The sequence below is a fragment of the Abramis brama genome, assembly GCF_963993115.1.
Source record: "Abramis brama genome assembly, chromosome: 7".
NCBI classification, from domain to species: Eukaryota; Metazoa; Chordata; class Actinopteri; order Cypriniformes; family Leuciscidae; genus Abramis; species Abramis brama.
Window position 1 is genome coordinate 25,647,572 of NC_139969.1, and position 27,700 is coordinate 25,675,271.

The window sequence follows — 27,700 nt, forward strand, 5'->3', positions numbered from 1 at the left end:
TATGAATATATTAAAATATTAATTAGTAATAGATTGAATGTATTTATTTTTCTTGGACTACACACACCTCCACTGACATTGGAAAAGCACAACAACATCTTAATTTTCTGGGAATATTAAAGAAAGCAAGTTTGCCTCAGAAACGTCTTGTGAACTTTTATCGATGTGCAGTAGAGAGTGTACTGACATGCATCACATCCTGGTGTGGTAGTTGTGCAAGAGAAGAACAGAGAGCTCTGTAGCTTAAAAAAAAACTGCACAGAGTTACTATCAATTGAGGACATTTATTTGTCCAGATGTCAGAGCAGAACCTCCAAAATTATTAGTGATTCCACACACCTTGCACACTTTGATCTCCTCCCTTCTGGTAGGAGATACAGGACAATTTACTCTCCTACAACAAGACTGAAAAATAGCTTTTTCTGCTAGAGCTGTGCAACTATTGAACACTTACTGACTGGTTTCCATCTATAAATTATATTTCTAATTGCACTGTAAACTTTAAACGGTCTGCTGCTTTTTACTGTAGGCCTACTAATTGTTTTCTTATGTATCTTTTTTAACACTTCTCACTAACACTAATCTATATTGACATTATTATCTTTATTGTTGTACTTTTGTCTATGTTTTTTTTTTTTATGCTGTAGTTTTATGTGAATCCTTGAGAACCTGGGATGCTATTGCTAACAAAACTGTGTTGTTTCGCACAGCAGTACAATGGCACTAAGGGCTTTAACTTAACTTAATATGTTAGTATAATACTTTAGATTTACTATGATCAAACAATAGAAATCATCGTACTAAAGTGTATGCAGAAGGATGAAAGAATATCAACTGCATCCGTTTAATGATTTGCAGAGGTCTTTAATGATTAAGGGGGTCTTTAATGCTTCTATTTCATATGACTGTCGCAGTAAGCACTAAAGGATTAGTTTCATTTACAGAATGTACTGGTGAACTACACGTAACAAAGGTCAAGAGAGACGGAATGTTGTCGTGTCAAATGGCCTCTGTTTTTCTTCTCACATTGCATCACAGCCCTAGTGGTAGATTTTGTTTCTACCGGAAGGGTGTGCTGGTCGTAAAGTTCTTGTTTATTTTCTTACAGTTATTAAAACGAGTTATCTATTGCTGTATGATTTAAAAGTTATTGTACATTTTCAGATGACAGTTACATGACGTTTATCTAATCTAATATTATGTCTCTATTGTTTTATGAGTATAGGAACGGTGTTACAAGATGTTACATCATGCGAGTTTCCACACGGACGTTTTTATTGGCTGGACAGTAACAGCTCATACAGAAACAAAACCGTCTAGCAAAATCCGTCTATGAAATTCTGCTCACATTGGCTTCTGCATAGGTTTTCTTTTCATTATTGTTATTTGAAGAGTTACACGGGAGGATGGGAGTGCCTAAATTTTATCGATGGATATCGGAGCGGTATCCGTGTCTGAGTGAAGTTGTCAAGGAGCATCAGGTGAGCTAGTTTGGCTAAATATAACAGGCCGCATAGAGATCATTTACAGCTGTGTGAACAGAAGATCAAACCTGGCGCAAAAACCTTAGTTTTACTGTCCCTCCACCATAAATGTGTTATGCGTAGAGGAAATTTAATCTTTATATTTTATCGGCATTGTATCTATGATGTACACTATGATGGTTGTGTCTTAAATCTAATGAGCTGTGCTGTCTAACTAGACATCAATTTAAGGATCGTAGGCGCTTTCGAACGAGCTACAAATGCTTAACATTCAGCTAACGTTAGCTGTGATGAGGAGTTACAGGTGCAAGTGATTAAAGTACCATTACCCAGTCTGCAACATTTCTGGACCTTTTTCGGAACGCCCCTTTGAAACCCAAATTTGTTTCCTATCTTGGTTGGCAGCTCAATAGGTTTTGAAACACAGCCTGCAATTGTTTTGTAATTTAATGCATTAATAATTTTGCATTTAATGTGGCTAACTTAATAAAATGATAGCGGATTTGGGGACTTGTGACTTATTGGACTTATTGGATATATATATAAAATCAGTGTTATTTATATACTATTATACTAGTATTCATTTTCAAAATGTAGCATTTATTTTTCATTTTTGATGTAATTTAATTTGTAATAATTTTGTTATGTGCTTTTGTAATTTTTATGTTTATTTTGTAATTTTATATAGGCTATAGCTTCAACAAATTAATTTTTACTTAAGTTTTAGTAAGTTTAGAAATTTAACTTAATTCAACTTAGGTTCTTCATCTAATATTTATATTTTATTTCATATCTATCTATCTATCTATCTATCTATCTATCTATCTACTTAAAGTTATTTCTGAAATTACATTATATTGTTCATGACATTAGTCATGTTTTGTCAAGTTTACACCAGCCAACTCATGTTCTCTCCCTCATCCTCAGATCCCAGAGTTTGACAACCTTTATTTAGATATGAATGGGATCATCCACCAGTGTTCCCACCCCAATGATGAGGATGTACACTTCCGTATTTCTGAAGAAAAAATATTCGCTGACATATTTCACTACCTGGAGGTGCTCTTTCGCATCATTAAGCCCAGGAAAGTGTTCTTCATGGCCGTCGATGGAGTCGCACCCAGGGCCAAGATGAACCAGCAGCGTGGGAGAAGATTCAGGTACAGTAAAATACCTGTACAGAGCATATTTGTATATTGAATATAGACTAAAATGTGGAAGGCTGCCTTTAGGATTTTTATTTAAGGTTTTCTGACTAGTTATATAAAAGCATTTTTATTCAAATTCTTGCATTGCTTTTTACATAAATTGATACTAGTGTACAACTAACTGACTGCTAGTGCAGATAAAGTTTGGGATCAGTAAGATTTAAAAGAAGAAAATAAATTAATATAAATTTTATTCAGCAAGGATGCATTTAATTGATCATAAGCAAAGCATGTAAGCTTCGCTCAATATTCCGCTCTATGCCAATGCTCTCCGCTCATTAGCTCTCCACCCAAGTGAAAGCTCCACTTATGTACTGCTCACGCTCACTGGTAAAACGACGTTCGCTCAAATCCCACTCCGACATGAAATTTCTCTGTACTATACGTCTTTATGTTTGTAATGAATTTCTTGAATACATGTCTCAATTACAGAAGGCCTATAGATATAGCCTATAGAAATGTTAAATCGCAGAGCTTGTGCAAACATAATCCACATCGACATGATCAGATGCTTTCTTAAAGGGATAGTTCACCCAAAAATTAAAATTATCATTTACTCACCCTTATGCCGTTCCAAACCCCGTTAGACTTTTGTTTATCTTCAAAACACAAATGATCTTTTTTATGATGTTCACTAGCAGTATACTGGTATTTCAAACTTATTTTTACCCCTAATCAAAAAACAAAAAAGAACTTTGCTGTGAGTATATCACAAAATGAATCTTTGCTAACTCATTTTCTCCATTCAATTTCATCTTCTTCATTCTTAACTTTGATGTTAACTGTGCATTTGTGTATAAGGTTCAATATTTGAACTGCATTATCTTAGACCTACTGATTATTTCACAGTTTCTCGAACCAGCATATCACAATGGGCATTTGGGGTCAAGTGAGTGGCCCAGAGCAGACTGAGTGAGCGGAGGGAATATTACCGCTCCACTCTCATGCTCTGAAAGACCTATAGATTTATAAGCTATATTATAATAAGAAATGTTTCTTGAGCACAGAATCAGTGTGAAAAGAATAATATGAAAATGTAATAACTTTTGTCTGTGTTTTAAAGGTCAGCGAAAGAAGCTGAGGATAAAATCAAGAAGGCCTTGGAAAAGGGTGAAGTTTTGCCCACAGAGGCCAGATTTGACTCTAACTGCATCACTCCTGGTTCGTGTGCATTTTTATCACTCTCATGCTGTTGTCTTATACATATCTTTATCGCTCTCATGCTATTGTGTCTCATGCTAGTGATGTTCTATAGCATTATTTGTCTATCATTGTACAGGATGATACATAAGAACCTTAAAGGGATCAAATCAAGAAGATTAAGATCTAAATTTTATGTTGTGTTGGGTTTGAAATATGGATTGGTTGGTCTGGTGTTTTGTTACGGGAGGTTCACTGGTGGGCCCTGATCTATAATGTTCTGAGAGATCTGTTTCTCTTGCTTGACCACTGTAGGAACGGATTTCATGGCCAGGCTACAGGAGCAGCTTAAATATTTTGTTCACAACAAACTGTCCACAGACAAATCATGGCAGGGAGTGAACGTGTATTTGTCTGGTCATGAGGTGAGTTGCAAGACTTCAGAGCTTTGTGTCGTGTGTGTTTCTGTGAAGTTCTTCTGATTCCCGTTTCATCACAGACCCCTGGTGAAGGAGAGCACAAGATCATGGAGTTCATTCGCTCTGAGAGCTCCAAACCGAGTCATAACCCAAACACAAGACACTGCCTTTATGGTCTGGATGCTGACCTGGTGAGCACAGTTGTGTATAATCATAATCATAACGATTTTGTTTGTATTGATTTTAAGCTGTTTTTTTTCTTTTCTTCTTGCTCTCTTTTTTTGTAGATAATGCTTGGCTTGACCAGCCACGAGCCTCATTTTTCTCTCCTCAGAGAGGAGGTGCGCTTCGGAGGCAAAAAGGCACAAAAGAGGTATATGTGGCATTATTTTCACTGTGTCAAGATGAAAGTTTATTGTGTTCCTTTATAATGAGTTTTTCTGGTCTGTAGGATAACAGCTCCTGAGGAGACAACTTTTCACCTGCTCCATCTCTCCCTTATGAGGGAATACATTGACTATGAATTTTCAGAGCTCAGGGTGAGAATATATATATACAACTCCTTTAGCGTGACGAGCACAAATCATGCCAAAACAAAGCTAAATGATTATGACAAGTCATCGTAAACAACATACTGCCTCAGTTGGCAAGATGTCAAGTGTAATATGCTGTGAAAATGACCTGCATCACGCTGAATCATGTCATCATTTATCATGTATTTCCATCAGAATAAGATCTCGTTTGAGTATGACCTGGAGCGGATCATAGACGACTGGGTTCTGATGGGTTTCCTGGTGGGGAATGACTTCATCCCTCATCTTCCTCACTTGCACATCAATCACGATGCTCTGCCGCTGCTCTATCGAACTTACATCAACGTGCTGCCCAGTCTGGGGGGTGAGTCAGTCCACCAGCCAATCACAGCGCATGTGACTTTGTTATGGTACTGTAATACTGAAATAGTGCTGATCATTGTCATCTCCATCAGGCTACCTGAATGAAAACGGTCATCTCAACCTTACCCACTTTGAGAAGTACCTCGAGAAGTTGTCAGAGGTGAGTGTTTGGTATTTTTTTCTCAAAAGTGTCAATGTATTATCAGTAATGCATACCCAGTATTATTTTCACAGTGCAAGAAAAGACAAGTATTCTTACTATACTGTACTATATTATATGATACTATATTGTGCTATTCTGTAATATGCTATAATAGGGCTGGGTGAGATATCAAATATTTACAATTTAGCACTACTGTTCAAATTACGGCTGAGCGATCTGACGATTTTATATCGTGATCGATCTTGAAGATGTCCACAATCTACTTTTCATGCGAATCGTGGAGATCGTGATCTTTTATGTCCTTCTAATAGCGGGACTTTTATTTTGATTGCTCTGAGAACGGCAGCGCCTGAAAACACAACGCTTACATTCTCCGTCTTCATTAGTTATGGTCTCTGTTTAACAGATTTATCTTACTGGAAAGATCTGTTAAACAAAGAAAGGGAACTGTATAAGAAAGAGTATCATGGCGTTTGCTTTTATATTATAAGTAACAGAAAGGCAAACACTATTAATACTTTTCCATTTACATTCAGCATTCAGCAAATGTGCATTTATATCATTTAAACAAATCTTTGAAAATCTAATAAACATTTAGTTTCACAAACCTTGCAGACTTGGTTGAATCCAGCTGTCAGATATTCTGAAGTGTGCATTTGTAACCTGCATGAACATGTTACTCTGTGTTACTCATTGTTCAAATTTTTTCAAACAATTTCGATTATATATACGAATATACGATTATAAAATCAAGAAGTTACAATCTAAAGTAAGTCTGTTTAATTTAGAGATTTATTTTTTTATTAATTTTCAAATTTTATATATATATTATATATAGCTTTATATCGGCCACCGTGCTCTTTAAGATATCTGCATAAAAAAAAACAATATCAGTCGACCACTAGTTTAATGACTATTTTGACAACTGATTGTTTAATGCAATACTGTGTTTTAAATTGTGCAAATAGATAAGTCCATAGGCTTGTTCCAGTCTGGATATTCTCGACAGTACGTTTAAAAATTAAGAAGATCCCGATTCAGATCGTGATTGTTTGTTATAAGATCGTGATATGAAATTTTGGGAAGATTTCCCACCCCTAGTTCAAATGTTTGGTGTCTAATGTATGCTATACAGATGCATATAAGTGAACAACAGGATATTTTTCACTTCATTTAGTTATAAACAGTATGAAAAACATGGGGGGTAATGTGGGCTGGTGTGCATGGCTACACCATGGTGACACTCTTGTCCCAAAAAGTATTGCTATACCACAATACTCATTATGTTGTCCCACGGTGTGTCATTTTTCCCTTTTGCACCTACACAAAATTTGAGGGTTCCCCCACCTGCCAAATCATACTTGAACCACTGACTACACTACTATACTGTGTTGTATTGTGTTTTACTACACTATACTTGCACTGTACTACACACATTCCACTCTGTTAGGGAACACGACTAGACCTCATAAAGATAAAGTTGAGAGAGTTTACTGAAGACAAAGTTCTCCACACTTCCAAAGGCCGTAGAAATGAGTAAGAGGATCCAACCTTGAACTACTTAAAGGCATTATGGATAATCAGTTGACTTCATTTCTATAGGTTCTGATTGATTAGCAATTCAGATAATTCTAGCATCTTCTGAACATGGTTTTCTGTTCTTTATGCTAATGTGGACATTATCTTTGACACACTATGTTCTACATTTGTAAGTGACTAACGTGGGTCAGACCCTCAGTCACCTCTCAGATGCCAAATACAGACATCGCCTGCCACATTAACACCAGACCATATGCATCAGATTTAAGAAAATATAAAAAAAGAGGAGGGGATTGTAAATCCACCTCTTCAGCTCTTACTCCATGTCATTATCCTCTTCTCTGTTCTCAGTTTGATCGTGAGCACTTCAGTGAGGTGTTCGTGGATCTGAAGTGGTTTGAAAGTAAGGTGGGGAACAAATACCTGAACGAAGCAGCCGGGCTGGCAGCCGAAGAGGCTGATGTCAAAGCCTTGAAGAAGAGAAAGGTGAATATTAGCAGCATGCAGCAGCCTGACGAATGGCACACCCAAACACACTGTATGAGGTGGTTTTTATTCCTCTCATATCAGTCTAATTTACCTATACACGTTTAAAATCATGACAAACAATGAACCTATCCTTGTTTTAGAACCATGGTGTTTAAAGTAACCTTGCTGTAGAATAATGTGCTGCTCTGCTGCAATTGTCCGATGAGTCAAATGCCACTGTTTCTGCTTTCACCACTTTTGTCCCCTCATTAATGGGGCTTTAATGAATGAGTGCTGACTGCTCTTTTCGTGTTTATTGTGTAGCTCTCTAGCTGATCCTTAATAACCATTTTTAAGAAAATGAATATTTGGTAACCTTTTGCAATAAGGTTCTATTTGCTAACATAAGTTAACTACATTAGTCAACGTTAGAAATTACTAATGCATTTAGCAATATTAGTTAATCATTTCAGCAAGTACTAATGCTTTGTTAAAATCAAATGTGTCTGTTCATATTATTTAATGTTTAGAGTTAACATGAGCTAGTTGTATTTTTATTAACTAATATTAACAAAGATTAATAAATACTGTCACAAATGTATTGCTCATTGTTAGTTAATTAGTTTGAATTTTAAAATGAAACTGGATCTTTTCTATTCCAAAAAAGCACAATAAATGTGGTTCATACAACTAATGTGCTATATGTATTGAGTGTTATGATGCCATATCATTGCATTGTGTGACAAACCAAATGCCATGTGTCCATGTGAAATGTTTTCTTTTGCATTTCACACAAGAAAGAATGTCATACAGGTTTGAACATGATGAGGATAAGTGTCAGAATAATAACAGAGAGTCATTTTTGAGTGTTTCCTTTGTTTTTAGTCTTCAGACGACTCTCTCTGTCTTTCCGCTCTTGATGGAGTCAGAGAATCTCACAGCACTCCAGGAAGAGGTACACAAACCCACACCCCAAATTCATTATTCTTGAGAATTGGTCTAGACACTGGCTAGCACTTTATTTTATTGTCTTGTGTATGGACTTAATATAAAAACTAGGTACTAACCCTGAACCCAAACCTGAACCTAACCTTAACTCATATTAAGTCTAAGTAATTACCTTATGTTACTCAGTACTTTTTTGTGTAAGTGAATGTACTGTAAAAGGATGTGCAAGCAGACATTTAAACACATTTTAAAGCATTGAGCTTCTGAATAAGGCTTAATATTTCCCACAATGCACTAGAAGGCGCAGATGAGGATGGTGAGGATGATGACATGTTTGAAACAGAGTTTCGACAGTATAAGCGCACCTACTACATGACCAAGATGGGTGTTGAAGTCGTCTCAGAGTGAGTCTCCATTCATTTTAAGTTTGGATAGGATGAAAGATGTATGATTTTTCTGTGCATTTGAAAATGAACGGTTCTGAAAAGTCTAATTTTCTCTGTGTTAATCTTGCAGTGAGTTTTTGGCCAATCAGGCTAAATGTTACGTGGAGGGAATCCAGTGGATCTTGCATTACTACTATCATGGAGTTCAGTCTTGGAGCTGGTGAGCTAAGAGAAAGTGAAAAAAATGTAGCGAGTCGTGCTTAAAAGTAGTGCTGCACGATTTAGGTAATAAATCTTAATAGCAATTTTTTTCCCTGATAAATAATGGGATTTAAAATTCGATAATAAAAAAACAAAACAAGGAATAAATCTAAATAATCCAGATTTGCTCTGCTTGTTTGCAGGGCTGCACAATTTGGCCTAAATATTGTGAGATATTTGTATATATATATATATATATATATATATATATATAAAATAAAAATAATCAATAATTACAGCAACAATAATAATTATTCTTTTTTATAATTACTATTACTTAATTATAAATATACAAATTACTAAAAACAATATTTTAATAATTTTCTGTAAAATAAAAAGTTTAAGAGAAATATAAATATAATAATTATTATAATTAACTTGCTTTACAACTGTAAAATTACAATACTAATATTTATTAATTCTTATCTTAATATTTAAACGTGAAACCATCAAACTTTTATTTTGACAGAAAACTGCAGGGAGCCCTTTAAAGCTTCTCTTTTGATTAGTGCTTCTCATTACAAATTTGGGAAGATGATTGGTGCATGTTGTGTTTCCAGTGTTATAAATGACCCATACTCAGAGATGAGTTTTTGTGGAGCAGAATTTACTGTGAACTGAACTGTTCTGAGATGCTGCAAACACCGTGGATAATGAGCTAATGAGCTGAATAATTCACAGCCTTTGCAATTTAACAATCGCACACAGCCATATTGGGATTTCAGTTTTATTTAGAATCTAAATTTTAGATTAATCATACAGTCCTACTTAAAAGTATTAGGGAACATGTATTAATGTCGGCATGAAACGGAAGTTCAGATAGTCTATTCTTTCCTGTTGTGATGTATATCCCAATGAAACAGCTTCCTGAACAAGAAAAAAATTAGGGTGGGACTTGGGGTCCATTGGGAATTGATTGGATGGTTGTGGTTTGCTATTGGTGGATCTTTAATGTGAGTGACAGGTTGTCCTGCCCTCACACCAGTGAAGAGATGACGCTGCATGAGGGAGAGGAAGTTATTTTGATTAAAGATTATGAGGGCACATGTATTGAAAAATAAAGTGTGCATGGATAAATCATTTATAATAAATACTGCAATATTACATCTTGCCAAAAAATAAGATCAAAATCAATTTTGATTTCATGGTGACTTAAATAAATCTGGTTGGTTTTGATCTGTTGGCTTTAAAGGGAACTTAGTGCTCCTCTCGTATCATTACAGGTATTATCCGTACCACTACGCTCCCTTCCTTTCTGATGTGAGAAACATCTCTAGTCTCAAGTTGACCTTTGATCTGGCCAAACCCTTCATGCCATTTGAGCAGCTCTTGGCCGTCCTGCCATCAGCCAGCAAAGACCTTCTTCCACAGGGTTACCAGGTGACACACACTTCACGTCCTCGTCACATTCATGTTTGTTTGAAACTTCTCGTCATTCACTGACAGTATGTCCTTCACAGCATCTGATGACATCACTGAGCTCACCCATTGTTGAGTATTACCCACAAGACTTCAAAACGGACCTGAATGGCAAACAGCAGGAGTGGGAGGCCGTGGTGCTCATCCCGTTTATCGACGAGGTGCTTTAAACATCTGCATTCTCTGTGTATCTTGCCATAACATCTGTGCTGTTAGTGCACTTTCATGATATGTGTTTGCGTTCAGAAATGCTTGTTAGCTGCTATGGAGCCCTACACTGATAAACTGACTCCATCGGAGAAAGCCAGGAACAGACATACTGAGTGTGCCGTCTACTGCTTTGATAAAGAGCTGGACTATGCCTACAGCTCCTCTCTGCCACAACTCTTCCCCAACATCGTTCACTGCCATGTCAGGTATGTCCTGTCACCCACTCTGATGCTGAATCTGCAAGCCGAAGGTTACACACTTTTGTATTTGTGCTTTACACTTGACACTTTATTTTTAGCATATTCTATTTATCATTTCTAATTATTAATTATTTATTATTACTCATAATAATAGTAAAAAATGATGCATTCATTTTAGTATGGCACACTATTGTGTTTACATTTACTCTTTTAACTTTACAATTAACAGATACATTCTAATTATTTATTTTGTTAATAATAATAATAAGCTATGCATTTAAATGTGATGTCACTTTTTTACACTTGATACTTTATAATTAACATACATTTTAATTATTATTATTTATTATTATGTCACTCTTTTGAATTAATTTACATTTGAACATTTTCAAATTAATAGATACATTCGGATTATTTCTATTTATTATTTGTTAGATTCTATTGATTATTTCTGATGATGTTGATAATACTTATAATAAAATGATGTCGCACTTGTATTTACATTTACACTTCACAATTAACAGATACATTCTAATTATTATTTATTTATTATTACTGATAATAATATAAATAAAGTATGAGTTCATTTTGATATGTCTCACCATTGTATATACATTTATGTTTTTAACTTTACAATTAACAGATAAATTCTAATTCATTTGTAGTTATTTATTTTTGTTAATAATAATAATACCTCATGCCTTCATTTTATTTGGTGTCACACTTTTGTATTTACATTTATATTTTACACAGTACGATTAACATATAAATAAATTATTCCTAATTAGTTTTTTTATTATCTTTGTTAATAATAGTAATAAAAAATAATATAAATACTATTATTAATAATAATAATAAATGCATTACTAGTATTTTACTCCAGTTAAGACATCCACTTCATATCAATTCACTCTGAACTATGTCGACACTTGACATATTTATTTGTTATCTTTTGGAAATCTGTGTTTATCCACTGTGTTTGTGTTTTAGGCAAACACCAATCCCGATGAATGCTTGGCGTGTACCTCTGGATCATGTAGGGCGCAGGATTGACAGAGGAGCGCTTTACTTCTGCGGCTTCCCCACCTTACAACACATCCGTCATAAAGTAAACAACCCCTCTGCAGCACTTATCATCCCAATAAGGGGATCATTGTCAGGTCATCACAGGATTAATGCAGATGTCCTGCTGTATTTCTCACAGTTTTATAAGAAGAAGAGTGGAGTATTGGTGTTTCAACAAAGCAGCAGAGGAGAGAACATGATTCTGGAGATTTTAGCCTGCCAGGAGATGGAGCAGGTGGGCAGTTTTTCCCCTCAGATGCCTTATGTCGGACTGTCTCAGACACTGAACTACACTTTAAAGTTCTGTTATTTCATGGTTATGGTAATGTGGTAATATGTGTGTTTTTCTTTATTGCAGGTGGAAGATGTTTCAGCACTGGTTCTTGGAAAGTCTTTGTTTGTGAACTGGCCCCATTTGATGGAAGCTCGAGTTGTAGCTGTTTCAGATGGAGAAACAAAGCAAGTTTGTTTGTTGTGCTGATATTTCAAGATTATATGCTGTCAGATAAAGCTAACTTAAACAATCCTAGTCCGTTAAGAGTGTGTCCCTCTTGGTCTGCAGGTTTTTTTTAGATGAACCTTCAGGATCACAGGTGTTGTATCTGGAGAACACCGTACCGCCTACTAAAGTGACCCATCTGACTGATAAAGAGCAGAAGGAGTGGGTCAAAGAAGTGCAAGGCCTCACAGAGCAGTATGCTGCCCCTTTTATTTTCATTATTTCTCATTTGTCTCATAAGTTTATCAACAAGAATATTGCGTAAGTTATGAAACTGATTCATTCACTGATAATCTGATATACATACTGGACACAGAAATGGCAATTGCCAAATCGTAAGAGATTAGCTGGCTGATATGTGACTTCCAGGTGTGAGCTTTTCATCAGTCTACCCAGAAACAAAGTATGGTACTGGAGAAGTTCCATATTCATCAGTAGTTTGAGACTCTTAGTAGCAAGTAAACTAGATATCCATACAAAAATATCCATATATAATAATAGGCAAAAGTCTGTCTCTGATAACCATTCTGTATAAACTAATATTTTTCAGTAACAATATTAGCTTTGCATGTTCAGAGTCTTAGAAACATTAGCATTTTTTGAATTCTGTCGGGTTGAGCGTGAATGTAGTGTCCATATGTAAAATATCTCTGTGTCTGGTTTGCAGCTTCAGCAGACGTAAAGGCATTATGATCAAAGAGACTGAGGTGGTGGTTTATGTCCAGCTGCTGACAGGCAGGAAGTATGTCATTGGTCAGAACGGAACGGTCCATCTGGAGAAGCAGTTTGCCAAACAGGTCCTGCCCTTTCCATACCAGACCATTGTGAAGGTAAATATTCACACCAGCCCAAAAATATACAGTATATACACTAGTCAAAAGTTTGGAGTAATTAAGATTTGTTTTTTAAATTAATTTTTAAAAGAAGTTTCTTATACTCACCAATTCATTTGCATTCATTTGATCAAAAAACAAAAAAATAGTACAAATGTATTAAATATATTAAAATTCCCAATTATTCAGCTCTGCCATGACAGAATTAAATTACATTTTTACAAATATTACAATTGAAAACAGGTATTTTAAATTATAATAACATTTCACAATTTTACTGTAAATTTGATCAAATAAATGCAGCCTTTGTGATCTCTCATGGCCTCATATAGTATCTATCTTGATGGGATTTTTTGCCCTCTAGGATATCAAAACCTTTGATTCGTCATTGGCGCGCTTCAAAACACTGGAGGAGCTGTTTCCCCTTGGAACCGCTGTTTTTATGGTTGGAAATCCATATTATGGTGCAATGGGAGATGTAAGTACAGTTTATTTTGTGCTCTCCAGTCCAGACTATCTCCAATAGTTAAATGCCAGTAATGAAGGATGTTTTGTTTGCTTAGGTGCAAGATTCTAGTGATGTCATCAGTGAGGGACGAGTCAGAGTGGTCTTCACTGTACCATGTGAACCTCAACTGGATGCCTTAATACAGAACCAGCATGTAAGTCTTGAGTCTGTAAAGCTTACCCACTCTCCACTGTACTCTCTGACTGAATCGTGTTGTTCTTTAGTTTATTTATATATTTAACACTGTACCTTTGGTCTAGGTCTTCGTACTGCTTTTATTTTCAGATTTTACCAATAGTCTTTTGTTTTCATTCAGAAATACTCTGTGAAGTACTGTCCCGGGTATGTGCTCGCCTCTCGCCTTGGTATCACCAGCTACCTCGTCTCAAGGTTCTCCGGTAGCATCTTCATTGGACGAGGATCCAAAAAAAAGTCAGTGGAATTCAGGTTTTAAATAACAGTGCATACTTGGTAGTTTATATTTTATTTATTTCATAATTCCAATTTACTCCTTATACAGGGCTTTGCAAAAGTATCCAAATCTTTAACCAATTATAGATCCTAGGTTTACATTTAATATCTGCGTTATTTGTCAAGCAATTTTAGTTAATCAATGCATCTGGGATTAGTTATCCATCTAAAATTGATAAATTTGATAGGGATACAGGGATAGCAGATCTCAAAATGAATATACATTTTTCACACTCTATATATAACAATGTATGATGTCTATATTGAGTTGCAGAATTTAAAAGGATTTTAGCTTTTAGTGTTTTATTATTTATTTCGACAATAGCATACAATTACAAAATCGGTCATTTTATTGGTTATCGATCACAATTTTAATATACATCCACAGAATTGTATTTTCATTAACAATATAATACAATTTAGTCTAAAAATGAATGGCTTTTGAATGAATTTTGCACTTTTCAGTCCTCATGGAGAGCAGAAAGTCAATGTGGGCCTTAATCTCAAGTTCAACAAGAAGAATGAGGAAGTTCCTGGCTATACCAAGAGGACGGAGAAGGAGTGGCTGTACTCTGCTGCTGTAGAAGATCTCTTGGCTGAATACTTAGAGAGGTGTGTATGCGTATTTGAGGTCATGTGTGTGTGCCTGTGGTTGCATCTGTTTTTGTGTGAATAAAATTTCTTGTCTTTGTCTCTCAGATTTTCAGAGGTGTTTGACTTCATAGCACGAAACAGTCACGATGACGTCTTTTACGAAGATGACATCTGGCCTGGAGTGGATGAGAATGGGTGGGGTTTTAGACAAGCAGTAGTACTTACATTTTCAGAATGCCGGACTTGGTGGTGACTGTTTATCATTTGTGATTCTTTGAATGAAAAGGGCTGAGAAGATCCAGGAGATCCAGGGCTGGTTGAAAACCCATCCCGTCAGCTCCACCTCCCGTGCGTCATGTGATCTGCAGATCCTGGACGGTGGCATTGTGGAGAAGATTGAGGAGGAGCTGGAGAAAACGAAGGTGAGGATCACATACAGACCTCTAGAACCTCAACAATCACTGTTGTTTTTCCTGTCCTTATGTTGTTGTGTTGATTTCTCTGGGTGACAGGCAAAGAAGATGAACAAGAAAGTGCGGGTCACCGTGAAGCCCCATCTGCTTTTTAGGGTATGTGTGTCACTGTATACATGTATGATGTATGTGGCATCAATATATGTTATGTATATGACACAAATGTCATTAAAATCAAACACTGAAAATATATTACTATTAGCATGAACTGCAACAATACAGCAGTTTGTGCCTAAAATAGCTTATAGTGAATAAGGTAATATGTATGTGTGTGTATTTTGTGTGTACCTACTTAACCATGTTTTGGGGGCAAAATTTTACCCAGAAGTGAGCTAAACCTGACAAAACCTCCCAAAACTTCCTTTTAAAGACTCTTTTGTAAAAAAAAAAAAAAAACTATTTTTTTGTTAGGTTTAGGGTGTGGGTTAGGATTAGGTAATTATAAGTTATAGTATTTATAACTAGCTGTATATAAAAACAATGGACTCAATGGAATGTCCACAAGTAAACGTGTGTGTGTGTGTGTACAGCCTCTGGAGCAGCAGTTCGGTGTTATTCCAGATCCTGATGCAGAGTATCATCTGTTTGACCGTGTGGTCAATGTGAGAGAGAGCTTCTCTGTTCCACTTGGCCTTCGGGGAACTGTCATTGGTATCAAAGGAGGTAAAAGCCGACACAAACTCTCTGACATTCTTCTGCATTTGGTTTTTGTTCTTCATTCTTTCTTTTTCCTGATCCATCAGCTGAACGCGAGGCTGAAGTTCTGTATGAAGTGCTGTTTGATGAGGAGTTTGCTGGAGGACTCACTGTCAGGTACAGAAGTTATTGCTCTGAATGGACAATGCAAATTTAGAAATATTCTTTATATAATGCATACACATAGTCTACTGTTCAAAAGTTTGGGGTTAGTAAGAAAGTGTTTTTATTCAGGGTGGCCACATTTACTTGTTAAAAAGTAACAGTAAAGTTATATACAGTGTTACGAAGGATTTTAAATAAATGCTTTTGTTTTAAACTTTCTATCATCAAAGAATTCTGAAAAACCTGTATCACGGTTTCCACAAAAAAAAGCATCCATTAAACTGCTGGAGACCAGAGAAGACTAGAGTAATGGCTGCTGAAAATTGTACTGTAGTAAAGTGATTGTACTGAATCATAGGCCCTCTATACACCTGGTATAAATAGGCGTTTTGGTCGATCGGATCACAAGTGGACGACTTTAAATACAGGTGTAAACTGGGTGTAAAACATTTTGAACTTAACACACTTTGAACCACTTCCAGAGGTAGCCGAAAACGCATTAGACCGGATTGCTTTCACAGTGTAAACGCTCATGTGGTCGAATGCCTTCTCTCCGCCTACTGACCTAACGTGTAAACATTATGGGAAGTACGTTAGTGTTGTAGCAAATTCAAAGTCCTCAAAGAAATCTCTCAAGAGTCGAAGCTCCAGGTCTCAGAAGAATTAACTTTATTGACAAGCAACAAAGTGAGATGCCAGCTGGACATCTGGACATCTGACTTGCAATGGTCAGGCTTCAGGTTTTATACCCTTTTCTTATCACTGGGTAGCCAATCAGCTATCTTTTTCTTTTTTGCTCTGCCTCGAGATCTCGTTACCGTTAGAATCATCTTTCCTGGAGACATCTTTTTATTGGTGGAAAAATCTTTGGCGACACCCATTTAAAAAATATCTCAGGTAACATGACTCTCTGCACCTGCAGTGTTCTAGTGCCATCCATCATTTTTAATTAACATGTTTTTAGTACCATCTTATCAACCATCTATACACATCATCTCTCTGAGCTTGTTAGGTACTTTTCCATCCTCACAGACCCTTTGACCTGATTTAACCTGGTTTAACCTGGTTTCTGTCTGAGACACAGCAATACAGACTTTTACATGAGGCAAAGGAAAATCTCCAACACATCCCCCCTTTGGGACTTATTCTAATCCCACCTTCATGTTTGTCCCAGAATGTATCTTCATGCGCAAGCCTCCTTCTGTTATCTATCAATCATGGCCAAAAATAGACCATCCGTCTTTCTTACCAAACATCTCCACCCCCCTTGACTGGAATTGAGTAAAATATCTCACCTTCCTTTTCTATGATCTTTCTTGAGGGAGAGATAAACATCTGTTATTTTAATCAACATTTCTCAGCGTACAGACAGAGTGTACGTACAGTAGAGTTGTCCCACGGTGCCAGAGGAACTGCACAGGCGCTTCCGGTGGCCTGGAGTGCTATCTGGGTTGCTCCATTGTTGCCAGAGGTGCCCTGGTCCTGCCTAGGGCGCTATCTGGTGTTGGAGCAGACAGCGGCTTTTTAAACCACCAGTTGAGTCTGCCCTTGCTGGTCCGGCAATTGGTGACCTTGTAATTAATTTCTCTTTTGCCCCGTGAAAACATTTTACAGTAGTCTAATGCATGTACTTCACATTTATTTCATAGAAAACTTTCAAATATTAAAAATAACTCTTTTATAGTGAGTAAAGTGATTAAAAAGTAATAAAAACATTCTAATCTTTTCCCTTAATATCTGGTTGCATTACCTCGTACCACGGACAATGACCTGCTTCAAACCTTGTATCGTCCCCTCTCATTTCCATATTCATATTTTGTGAACAGTTAGTGTGATTATACTCAGTAGGATTATATGTAAAGATATACTCAGGAAGGGGCCCTTGTACCAAATCAAAAAACAAAAATAACCTCTCTAAATAACTCCCTACTCTACCCATGTTCTAATGATCTATCTAATTTTACCCCCAAAATAAAATACACAGTGTGGCTACCTCCCTCTCTTTCAAAAACAGTGTCAAATTGTGAAAATCAATAATCAGAAAATAAAAGTAACAAGGCACCCTCTTCCTTACTCCATCAGTACTGCTCACAGGAAGTCACCCAACTCCTCCAGGCCTGGCCCAATAGGGTACACTCCTGAATTTGTGCACCTCATGTCAACTCCGGAACGTTTGACTGACACATTAATCATCTGTTTGGCGGCCGCAGTGGCTAGCATAGATCTGAAAAAAGGAACAACAGAACAGCAACAGAAAAATAACAACTACTGTGGTTGTTATTATTCCCATTTTTGTCATTTACGCTATGATCCAAATATAGAACTAGTTCCCAATATCCTTATCTCCTATTTTCAGTGACTTCAGGCACCCTTATTATTCAGTTTCTTCAATGCCTCAGTGAAATGTTCCAAATAATACAGCTCCTGATGAACCAAAGTAAAACAGTTAGCTTCAAATATTATACAACACATTCTTTCAACCTGAATAACCAATTTAATGTTGGTCTGTTTTGCCATGTCATGTCGCTTATGAGTTCCCAACTGTTCTCCCAAGGCTCTCAATGTGCCTTCAGTGTGTTAATGAACTTCTGTTGATTGCAAGAAATGTAATTCATCCATTCTTCATTTGATCAAGTTATGCATACAAATATACTCAAAGCCTGATTTACTTCATGCTTAAAGCAATGCTTAAACTCAATTGGTATTCCCCATGGTTGACCAATCAAATCTATACACACCTTTTCTGACATTGTTTTGAACACAAATATTGCATTCGGCTATCTATCAATCTTCTATCAAAATCATCTATCATCAACTGTTTTTTTGTTTTGTTTTTCTCACTTCCCCCTTTGTGCGATGGTCAAAACCACGCACATCTGAAATTAAAATAGTAAAAAGGGTTCCTAATGTAATTATTTGTCCTTTAATACCTCATTTGTCCAGTAGTTTGAAGTTGAGGGTTTTGCTTATGCCTTCTTGACTTATCGATAGACTTAATTTTATATTCAATTATCTATCCTAAATTTCAAGGTGCGAATACAACCAATTCTAAATTGGTAACACAACTCTGATGACAAAAGCTACTGAATGTAGGCAATGTGGCATTCCCCATGTGACAGTGTCTAAATGTTTTGAATAACACAGCTGGCCGACATCAGTTGCCATTTGATTGTGTTAAACACCGCTGTCATAAACCCCAAATTTTTCAATATCTAATAGTTCAAATTATCTGGAAGGTCTGGACATGCTGTCATTTGAAAGAACCATTATTAATTTCTCTAATCTAATTTGTCATTCATCAAATTACTTAAAATCCATACATGTACCCGCCCATAGACCCTCCCCTCAAAGAAATCAGGACAGAAGTGGTTGAAAGTGGACAAAAGAGACAGATTAAAACACCAGGTGTAAACGGGAATGTGTCTTCCTCGTCTACTTCTGATCTGATCGACCAAATCGCATTTTAATACCAGATTTCAGTCATGCAAGTACAGCTCTTTGAATGGAGAAACATCAAATTTTCCAAAGCTGGTCACCAAAGTTATTAATAAATTTCACATCTGAAATCGCCAAAGAAATCTGACAACATCTTGTTTCTAAATGCACAAATGATGACAAAAAACTGCATTTTTCAGGCTGGACCAGCCAATGCGCAAATGCATTCATAAGCGCGCATTTCAGAAAGGCAGCTGCAGTGACACAATGACTACCGATTGGCTCTTTTATTCTGCAGTATTGCGTGTTGCACTTTCTCCCATTTATAGTAATATGAGCTCTCTGTCTTTGTACATCTAAAGACTTTGACTGAATGTGTGTGCTCTGTGTGTAGGTGTTCTCCTGGACGTGGCTATCGACTGCCCCCCAGTGCCTTAATCAACCTGAGTCATGGCAGCAGGAAGGAGCAGGGCTCACACAAACTCACGGCCATCGTCAAACCCCAGCCCTCGTCCTCATCTCATGTCACACACAAGAGTCAGCTGGGCGGCCTTAATCACTCGCCACGCTCACCGTTTATACCTACGCAGGTACTGGCCAAACATCTATCTCTCATAAGCAGGCCCTCGTTGAATCTCTGTTAGCGAATAGGCCACTCCAGACTAACTAATAGATTTTTAATGGGTGAAGATCTTACTTTATGCTCCTTGTGCCCGAGTCCAGTATCTCTGAAGCATGGTTTTAGCAACTCCTCTAGGTCTTAATTTTAAGGTGTAATTATGCCAACAGGTTCCTCTTCAATAATGCAAAGAGAAGTATGTTGGTCAAGTGAGGACAGTCTGACTGTGTTGAATTTTCTATTGACAGCAGCAGAATGGCCGACAAAGTTTCAATCTCAGGACTGACTCTCAGGGCAACAGAAACTCTCCTCACAAAGGCCTAAACCAGAAAAACCAACACAAGGTATGAAGGGTCGGGTGTGAGGTTAAAAGGGCTTTCTGCTCTGGGGATTGTCCGTAATGCATTATAACATCGTTGCTTGTGTGTTCCTGTAGGGCTCTGGTAATGAGAAGGAGTTCAGTAATGTATGGCAGTCTCTTCAGAGTTCAGGAATGCCCCAGAAACCACCAGCTCACTGGCAAAATAATGCAAGTACTCTCTCTTACTCTGTGTGCGTGTTTGTGATCAGTGTTATCGTTAACTAAAACTAAAACTACTAAAAAAACATTTACTTTACTTGAAATAAATGAACAGAAATAAAATAGAATATAGAAAAACATAAACTTGTTCGCACCAGAGGAACCTTTTCATAGTTCCTAGAACTAATGATGGAAGTTTTCCACACCGCAGGAACTGCACAATAGGAACTACCAGTGAAATAAGTGTACGCTGATTGGCCGAACGCATGCGAAACACCAGCACCTGCCTTTAAAAAAGAAAAAGATTTAGAGATTATACAGATTATAGCCCATTTACTCCACAAACTGACTCTACAAACATGGAAAACAGTGATAGATGGACTTCTCAACCTATCCAACATGACTTTTAGGGGACCAACCGAAACACGATTGTGTATTTCTGCTCAGCTAGCAACATTGGGCATCAACCACACGGCAAATGCTAGTACTTTTTCATATATTCTCTTCTTTGTATAACAGTATCTAGTAACGTATAAGACAGGACTGTTAAACAGATCATAAATTAATGGAGAATAGGAGCGCGCTGTGTGCTCAGACTCTGGCGCTCTAAGCGGCAAAATAAAAGTCACAACAACAATCGTGGCTTACGTCACTTCAGAGTTCCTACTGAATGTGTGAATGCAACCAGGAAAATGGCCCTTGGGGAACATTCAGTTCTCAGGGAACCACACTGGTGGCTAGTTCCTATAACTAAGTTCCTATAACTACCCGGTGTGAAAGCCCCTATTGTTTGTTAATATGATGCATGACGTTTACCTGGTGTTATTTGTGACAGGATGGGAAAAGCTGTGGACCAGTGCCACATCCGCACCAGCTGGAGGGACAAAATAAACAGAGCCAAGGCAGCGACCCATCCAACAAACTTGTATGTTTGCATATTTCATACACAACACGCTGTATAATTCAGCTGTCAAGCACCATCATCTGGTCACTGTTACTAGTTACACAATATAATCTTTTACAGTTCACCTTTATACAGTATCTTTTATTCTGATGTCAGTTTTTCTTTCTAAATGCTTAATAAGTGTATTAATTTTGCAGGCCTCAGGTGGCAGTATTAGACTCCTGAAGAGAAATGAGGATCTGAACACGGCTCTCGTACAGGGCCCTTCAAATAAGGTACCGTCATTTGTGGTTTCTGAGTGGAATGTTGAAGGGATAGTTCAGTTAAAATAGTCATACAGGCCTGAGGATGAGTATATAACAGTGTTTTTTCTGTCCATTCAATGGAAGTCAATGGGGTCCAACGTTCTTCAAAATATCATCTTCCGTGTTTTGCAGAAGAAAAATTCATACGGATTTGGGACATGAGGGTGAATAAATAGTGAAAGAATTTCCACTTTTGGGTGAACTATTCCTTTAATGACCTTGTATACTGGGTTGTAAAATCTTAACATATTATAAATCAAAAAGCCACCAACACCCAACCCCATTATCCGCTCTTGACTGCCCATTCAACTCGTATCTAAATTAAACCAACTGCTTGACTGACGATTACTGCCACGACCATCTAAAATAAATACATATTCCTCTCTCACACTATGAGTCACACAACAATGATTATCCTGTATATCAGTTGTGCCATGCTGGCCTAATATTGCAGACTGTGAAACCAATATGAAGCAACACTTTAAAATACGTTTCTGTGTATTTCGTTAGCTATGATAAATGTAATTTATTTATTTGTTTACAGGGACCTACTGAGTTTGAGGAGCTTATAGCCAATCTAAAGATCTCAAAGGATCCTGAGCCCACCCAGCACCATCTGCCTAAAGAGCCCAAGAACCAATCAGGAGAGCCTCTTTCACCACAGTCCTTTGCCATGGTGCGCAGTCCATGTTTCTCACATCACTGTTTTGGGGATTTCTTCTGCAAAAAAGTTTATTTAATGTTTTTCTTTTCTTTGAGCAGAAGGGAACTCTGGTATTGAAAGAAATGTTGAAAATTGACAGCTCTGGAACCAGCTCTGCCCCTGATGCCACTTCTGATGGCCAGAATTCAGCAAACCCCAACAGCCAACTGCAGAGCAAGAGACGCTCCAGCAAAAAACTAGGTACTGCATGTGTCCAATCAGAACCAGAATCAATCTCTAAGATTTTGGGCTGTGGAACTGTAATCCAGTAACTAGATGGTTAATTCTTATACTTTGAGATATGCACAGGGAATAACTATGGGCATTCTCTGTCCCTTAGCTGCTCGGATAAACACTCCTCAGGCTGACGCCCCAGCTCTGACTGCGGCTCCTCTTCCTCCTCCTCCTCTGGCTGGACAGCCGCCCCTCCTGCCCAGCATGGCCACTGAGCTCGGGCGCGTATGCATGGGGCTTGGGATGGGACCGCCAGAGTTTGCCGTCCTCCGCAACAGACAGGTTAGTCCATCTCACAAACTTCACCCACATCTGTCTAGTCTTAAGGATTGTGTTTTCAAGTAGCACAGGGATTCATGAAATGAGGTTAAACTCAAATAGAGATAGAATGAGAAAGATTTAGAGAAATTTGCAATATAGATTAAATTTATAAAGGGTGCTGTTTACAGATTAAGAAACAAAAGAACATTAAAATAGATCTGCAAAAAAAGAAAGCCAATCATAATTCGGTTCTATTTTTAATTTAGATAGATCTTTACAATAACTAACCAGAAATTTGGAGAAATTATATTTAAAAAAAATACCTAAGCCATATATTTTCATAATTGACACAAGACGATGGGGTCTGATTCACTAATAATTGCTTGGATTATTTGTATTTATATGCACTGGAGAACTTGTTTACACAAAGATGAATGTTCAGTGCAAAAATTTGGTGCGATTTAAACATTTTAATTTGAATGCATCTGTTTAGATCGCCATTTTTAGCTGTCAATGCGATGTAATTTTTTTTAATGTAGAGATTAGTTTTTCTCTTTTCCATCGCACTGTAGCATTTTGAACAATGAACAGCAGTTATGACAAATACCAGTTATAGCTAATCAAATACTAAGACAAACATGAGAATATTATGAATATCAGAGTATGTGATCTTTGCATACATGTGATTTTTTTTTTAATACTTTTTTTGCGCAAAAGTTATCAATGAATCATTATTTGTTTGTGAAAACTTTCATACGTAGATTTCATTCACAAATTTGTCCATACGCAAGGTTAGTGAACCACCTCATTCATATTTCCATCTCGTTTGCTCTTTTTCTTGTTCTGTAGAGTCTGACAGTGTGTCAGGTGAAGTTGTCTAATGGTCTGCTGGTTCACGGTCCTCAGTGTCAGTATGAAACTGAAGCCAAAGAGAAAGCTGCGCTCTTTGCCCTTCAACGATTGGTAAATGTTACTATCAATTGTCTCATCAAATTAGCAAATCAAAACATTGAAGAATTCAATATATGGTAGTTCTACATGTCTTTTCTCATGGTGTGATCAAGTATAGGCTTCATGAGCAGGTGCCTCATGGAATACAGTATTCATTTTTAGTGCTTGTCGGTCTTTGCAGAACTCGTTGGGTTCATTCCCACTGCCTCCTCCCATATTCCCTGGAGTCCAGCAGATGAGGCCGCTCGGGCCTCATCCCTCCATGTTTGGTCAGCCAGCAGGTCTGAGTCATTGCATTGTTGGTTTTCTGTTAAATCCAGTTCTTTTACTGCAGATGTCCTTGCATTTACACTTGTTCTGATATATTATTTACACAGGTAGTCTTCTGATCCCCCCACAAGGGTTTGGACCTCTTCATTGGGGAATGCAGTTTCCCCACCAAGGGCAGCCGTTCTATGGAGGTACTTTTCCTGGAGCGCGGGCCCCTGTGCCATCTGCAGCCAGTGGATCCCACAACCAGTTTGTTCCCCTTCAGGTGAGGTGTTCTTAATAGCGTTGTCAAAAACAGAGATTTTTTCAGACATCTTGATTCTGAATATTTGAACACTAATAAAAGCTGCGCTTTCTCTTCTCTCTGATATCAAGTTGACTCACATTGCAGTATTTTAATTAAATGATATATACAGTTTATTGCACACTGTGTTTGTGTGTTTGTCAAAGACCCTTAAAGGTCTCTGCAGTTTTCTGACAAAATAAAAGCTTGAGGGTTTAACTCTTGCAAGTGAAGAAATTAAGTCAAAAATATTGTAATTTTACTACTGTAAAATAATTAGGTTGCACTTTATTTTACAGTCCTGTTCCCCATGTACTTCCTATGTACTTATTATAGTTGTTACAATAACTAGGTACTAACCTTGAACCTACGCTTAAACCTGACCTTAACCCATGTAGTTACCTTTATTACCTGTAGTATTTTACTTTGCAGTTGTATTATAATAGTAATATATTTTTTTGTTCTTGTTTTTATTATTATTATGTAATCCACCTCAGAGCTATCAGGCAAATCCGTTTCAGTTGATTAGGATATACTGTTAAAATTTTGATCTGTATTCTGCCAGCTAAAAATGTCTACCTGCACACCATCTCTTGTCCACCAAATAAAAGTCATGTGGTTCGACCAAAAATCATGCGGTGCAACCAACATGCAAAAAAAAAAAAAAAAGAGTAAAACCTTGATATTTTCAGAGGTTTCACCTTGACACATATGAAGTCATTTGATCTCTTTTTAGTCTGGGTTCGGGTTATAAAATGTCATGTGGAAGGAACAACCCAAACAATTTAATTTATATTTCTGAACGAATAATTCCTTATATTTGTTTAAAAGTTCCTATTTACAATTAAACCATATTTAAAAGCATTTTAGAAATTCAGGTTGTTATGAAAATGTTGTTTTTTAGTTAATGGTTGATGTTTTTAAAGTTGTTTAAAGGGATAGTTCACCCAAAAAATGAAAATGCTGTCATCATTTACTCTTCCTCAAGTTGTTCCAAACCTCTATGACTTTCTTTCTTCTGCTGAACACAAAAGAAGAGATTTTAAAGAAGGTTGGTAATTAAACAGTTGCTGGTCCCCATTGACTTCAATAGTATTTTTTTTTTCCTACTATGGAAGTCAGTGGGGTCCATCAGTCGTTTGGTTACCGACTTTCTTCAAAATATCTTCTTTTGTGTTCAGCAGAAGAAAGAAAGTCATACAGGTTTGGAACAACTTGAGGAAGAGTAAATGATGACAGCATTTTCATTTTCTGGGTGAACTATCCCTTTAATGTAACCTTTCTTGAGATTGGTATGAAAGTTTTTCATAATCATATGAAACTAACATGAATACAAAGAGTATCATGGACACACTTATTTGTCATTGACCCCTTTTATATTCATATACCATACCAGCTAAAACTTGCCATTGCGTCTTTAGGTGACCAAGAAGCGAGTTTCAGGCAGAACCAAGAACCAAGAGGCAAAGCAAGTGTCAGGCAGCTCAGCCTATGCTGGTCAGACCCCGGGCGGTGGACCGGCTGCTTCTGCCTCGGTGACCTCATCTGCCCCCAAGACCCCCCCACCCATCAGCACCCATGAGCCTGCAGATAAGCCCACACCCAAGACGCCCAGGCAGAACGCCAATCCTCACACGCCTAGCTCGGCCTCCAAGCGGAAACACAGGAAACTGGCAGTCAACTTCGAAGCTGCTAAAGTGACAGACTGAAAACATTTACACACACTCTCCGTCTCTCTTGATCACAGTTAGAGGAGAAAGAGCGATATGAAACCAGACATTTCATAGCAAAAACAAGATGCAGTTGTCAGTCTTGATGGTGAGACAATTTTATTTGTCGCTGGCACCGAATTAGTTTTGTATTTGTTTTAGTTGGCATGTTTTGAGTGGAGGAAGTGGTGGAAAACATTTTATTGGTATTGATTAACTGCACCAAAATGATCATAGAATTATGAAAGGGGTTTTACATTTACCTCAGCTTTTTTTCTTTCTTTCTTTCTTTTTCCTGTTGTATTTTGACCCAATTTCAGATCTTCAAGCTTTTATCATGTTCACTGGTTACTTTCTGATGCTGGATTTTAATATTCAAAGTGCAATAATTAGTTTTGTAGGCGGGACATTATGCACAAGGAAGGAATAAAATGTGGCAAAATTGCCGCGATACACCATCTGTACTGATATTTAAGTTGTTTTTCTATATTACATCGTTGTGCAGTCCAGCATGGGAGGCTAGATAATGTTATCTTCTTTCGGTGTAACTATCTGACTGAACCCTTGGAGTTAGTTTCAGGGGTTCAAAATAAGCCCTGTACTAAGCTAAATATTTGACGGAAGCACTAAAGCAGCTGTTAAAACCAGCCCATTATGTTCACCCAGCCAGGAAGCACACTGATTCAAGCAAATGTAATATCTGTGGTTTATTGTGTGTGTACATATTAGACTAAATGTGGTCAGGCAGGGGATGCAAACTTAAACACAATTGCCTTTCTAATAAGATGTTGCTTGAATTGTCTTTTCAGATAGATTGTGGACATTGGTTTTATTTTTGTATTAGCCTGCCTTTATTTCCTGGGGAGATGTTTAAGTTCTATGATTTTAAAATGAATTTTGTGTATTTAGATCTATGGATTTTATATGCACCATTTTACAAAAGGGATAAATAACAATTGTTGATATTTCTCTTTGGAACTTTGCTGGCACCTTTTGTTTTCATCTTCTTTGCATATTTGTATCCTACCAGATCTCTTTTGTCTGAGTTTTAAAATGTTAAAAGTATGTAAGTAAAACCTTTTATTTTTAATGACATTTGAGTTGTTTATTTAATGACTTAAAATCAGAATGACAAAAAAAGAGTGCACCTCCTAACAGGGTGGTGTGCTGTAAATAGACATTTTGTTATCATAATAAACATTTTGCTATCATATTGCCTCTGATGTTGTGATAATTATGGTTTCTCAGTGGTGTTTTTTTTTTTTTTTAATCATTTTAAAATTGCAATTGCTTTCTTGGCTTATAAAGCTGTTCAGTCATGGCAAATTGTTAACAAGTTTGAGCAGCTTGTTAGAAAAAAACACTGCAGTTTCTAAATTCATGTTTGAGGCATGATTGTAACTTGTGTCTCTAATGTTAGTCTTTTCCAGTAATATTAACCACAGACTTTATTTTGCTCATAAAAAATCATTCTGAAGTTGCTCAGGGAACACATGGCTCATAAATGCTAATAACTGCAGT

General features: G+C 37.1%; 1 protein-coding gene across 2 annotated transcripts; it reads left to right on the forward strand.

The window, feature by feature from the left end:
* The first annotated feature begins 1,264 nt into the window (after window positions 1-1,264).
* Window positions 1,265-27,390, forward strand: xrn1 (5'-3' exoribonuclease 1). 2 transcript variants are annotated; one of them, XM_084119212.1, is made up of 42 exons: window positions 1,265-1,481; window positions 2,412-2,644; window positions 3,756-3,853; window positions 4,148-4,257; window positions 4,332-4,442; window positions 4,539-4,624; window positions 4,703-4,790; window positions 4,980-5,148; window positions 5,240-5,307; window positions 7,201-7,335; window positions 8,203-8,272; window positions 8,564-8,669; window positions 8,782-8,871; window positions 10,136-10,292; window positions 10,373-10,492; window positions 10,578-10,747; window positions 11,732-11,849; window positions 11,946-12,041; window positions 12,165-12,265; window positions 12,369-12,500; window positions 12,973-13,135; window positions 13,503-13,616; window positions 13,702-13,800; window positions 13,963-14,078; window positions 14,583-14,729; window positions 14,817-14,906; window positions 14,998-15,133; window positions 15,224-15,280; window positions 15,715-15,847; window positions 15,928-15,997; window positions 19,815-20,010; window positions 20,288-20,383; window positions 20,476-20,568; window positions 21,395-21,484; window positions 21,661-21,738; window positions 22,313-22,444; window positions 22,531-22,672; window positions 22,812-22,987; window positions 23,816-23,929; window positions 24,099-24,198; window positions 24,295-24,452; window positions 25,892-27,390. In XM_084119212.1, exons 1-42 carry the CDS (start codon window positions 1,407-1,409, stop codon window positions 26,177-26,179), a joined length of 5,121 nt encoding a protein of 1,706 aa, XP_083975338.1. In that variant the 5' UTR covers window positions 1,265-1,406; the 3' UTR covers window positions 26,180-27,390. The 2 variants fall into 2 exon arrangements, with proteins under 2 accessions (XP_083975338.1, XP_083975339.1); XM_084119213.1 differs by having other exon boundaries at window positions 20,291-20,383.
* Window positions 27,391-27,700: the final 310 nt, after the last annotated feature.

Bases quoted from the DNA above. Each gene is read 5' to 3' on its own strand.
- xrn1 (XM_084119212.1), top strand. From the start codon at position 1,407: ATGGGAGTGCCTAAATTTTATCGATGGATATCGGAGCGGTATCCGTGT. The intron at 10,493-10,577 runs GTGCTTTAAACA...GTTTGCGTTCAG, and splicing joins TCATCCCGTTTATCGACGAG to AAATGCTTGTTAGCTGCTAT. The intron at 13,136-13,502 runs GTAAATATTCAC...TTTGCCCTCTAG, and splicing joins CATACCAGACCATTGTGAAG to GATATCAAAACCTTTGATTC.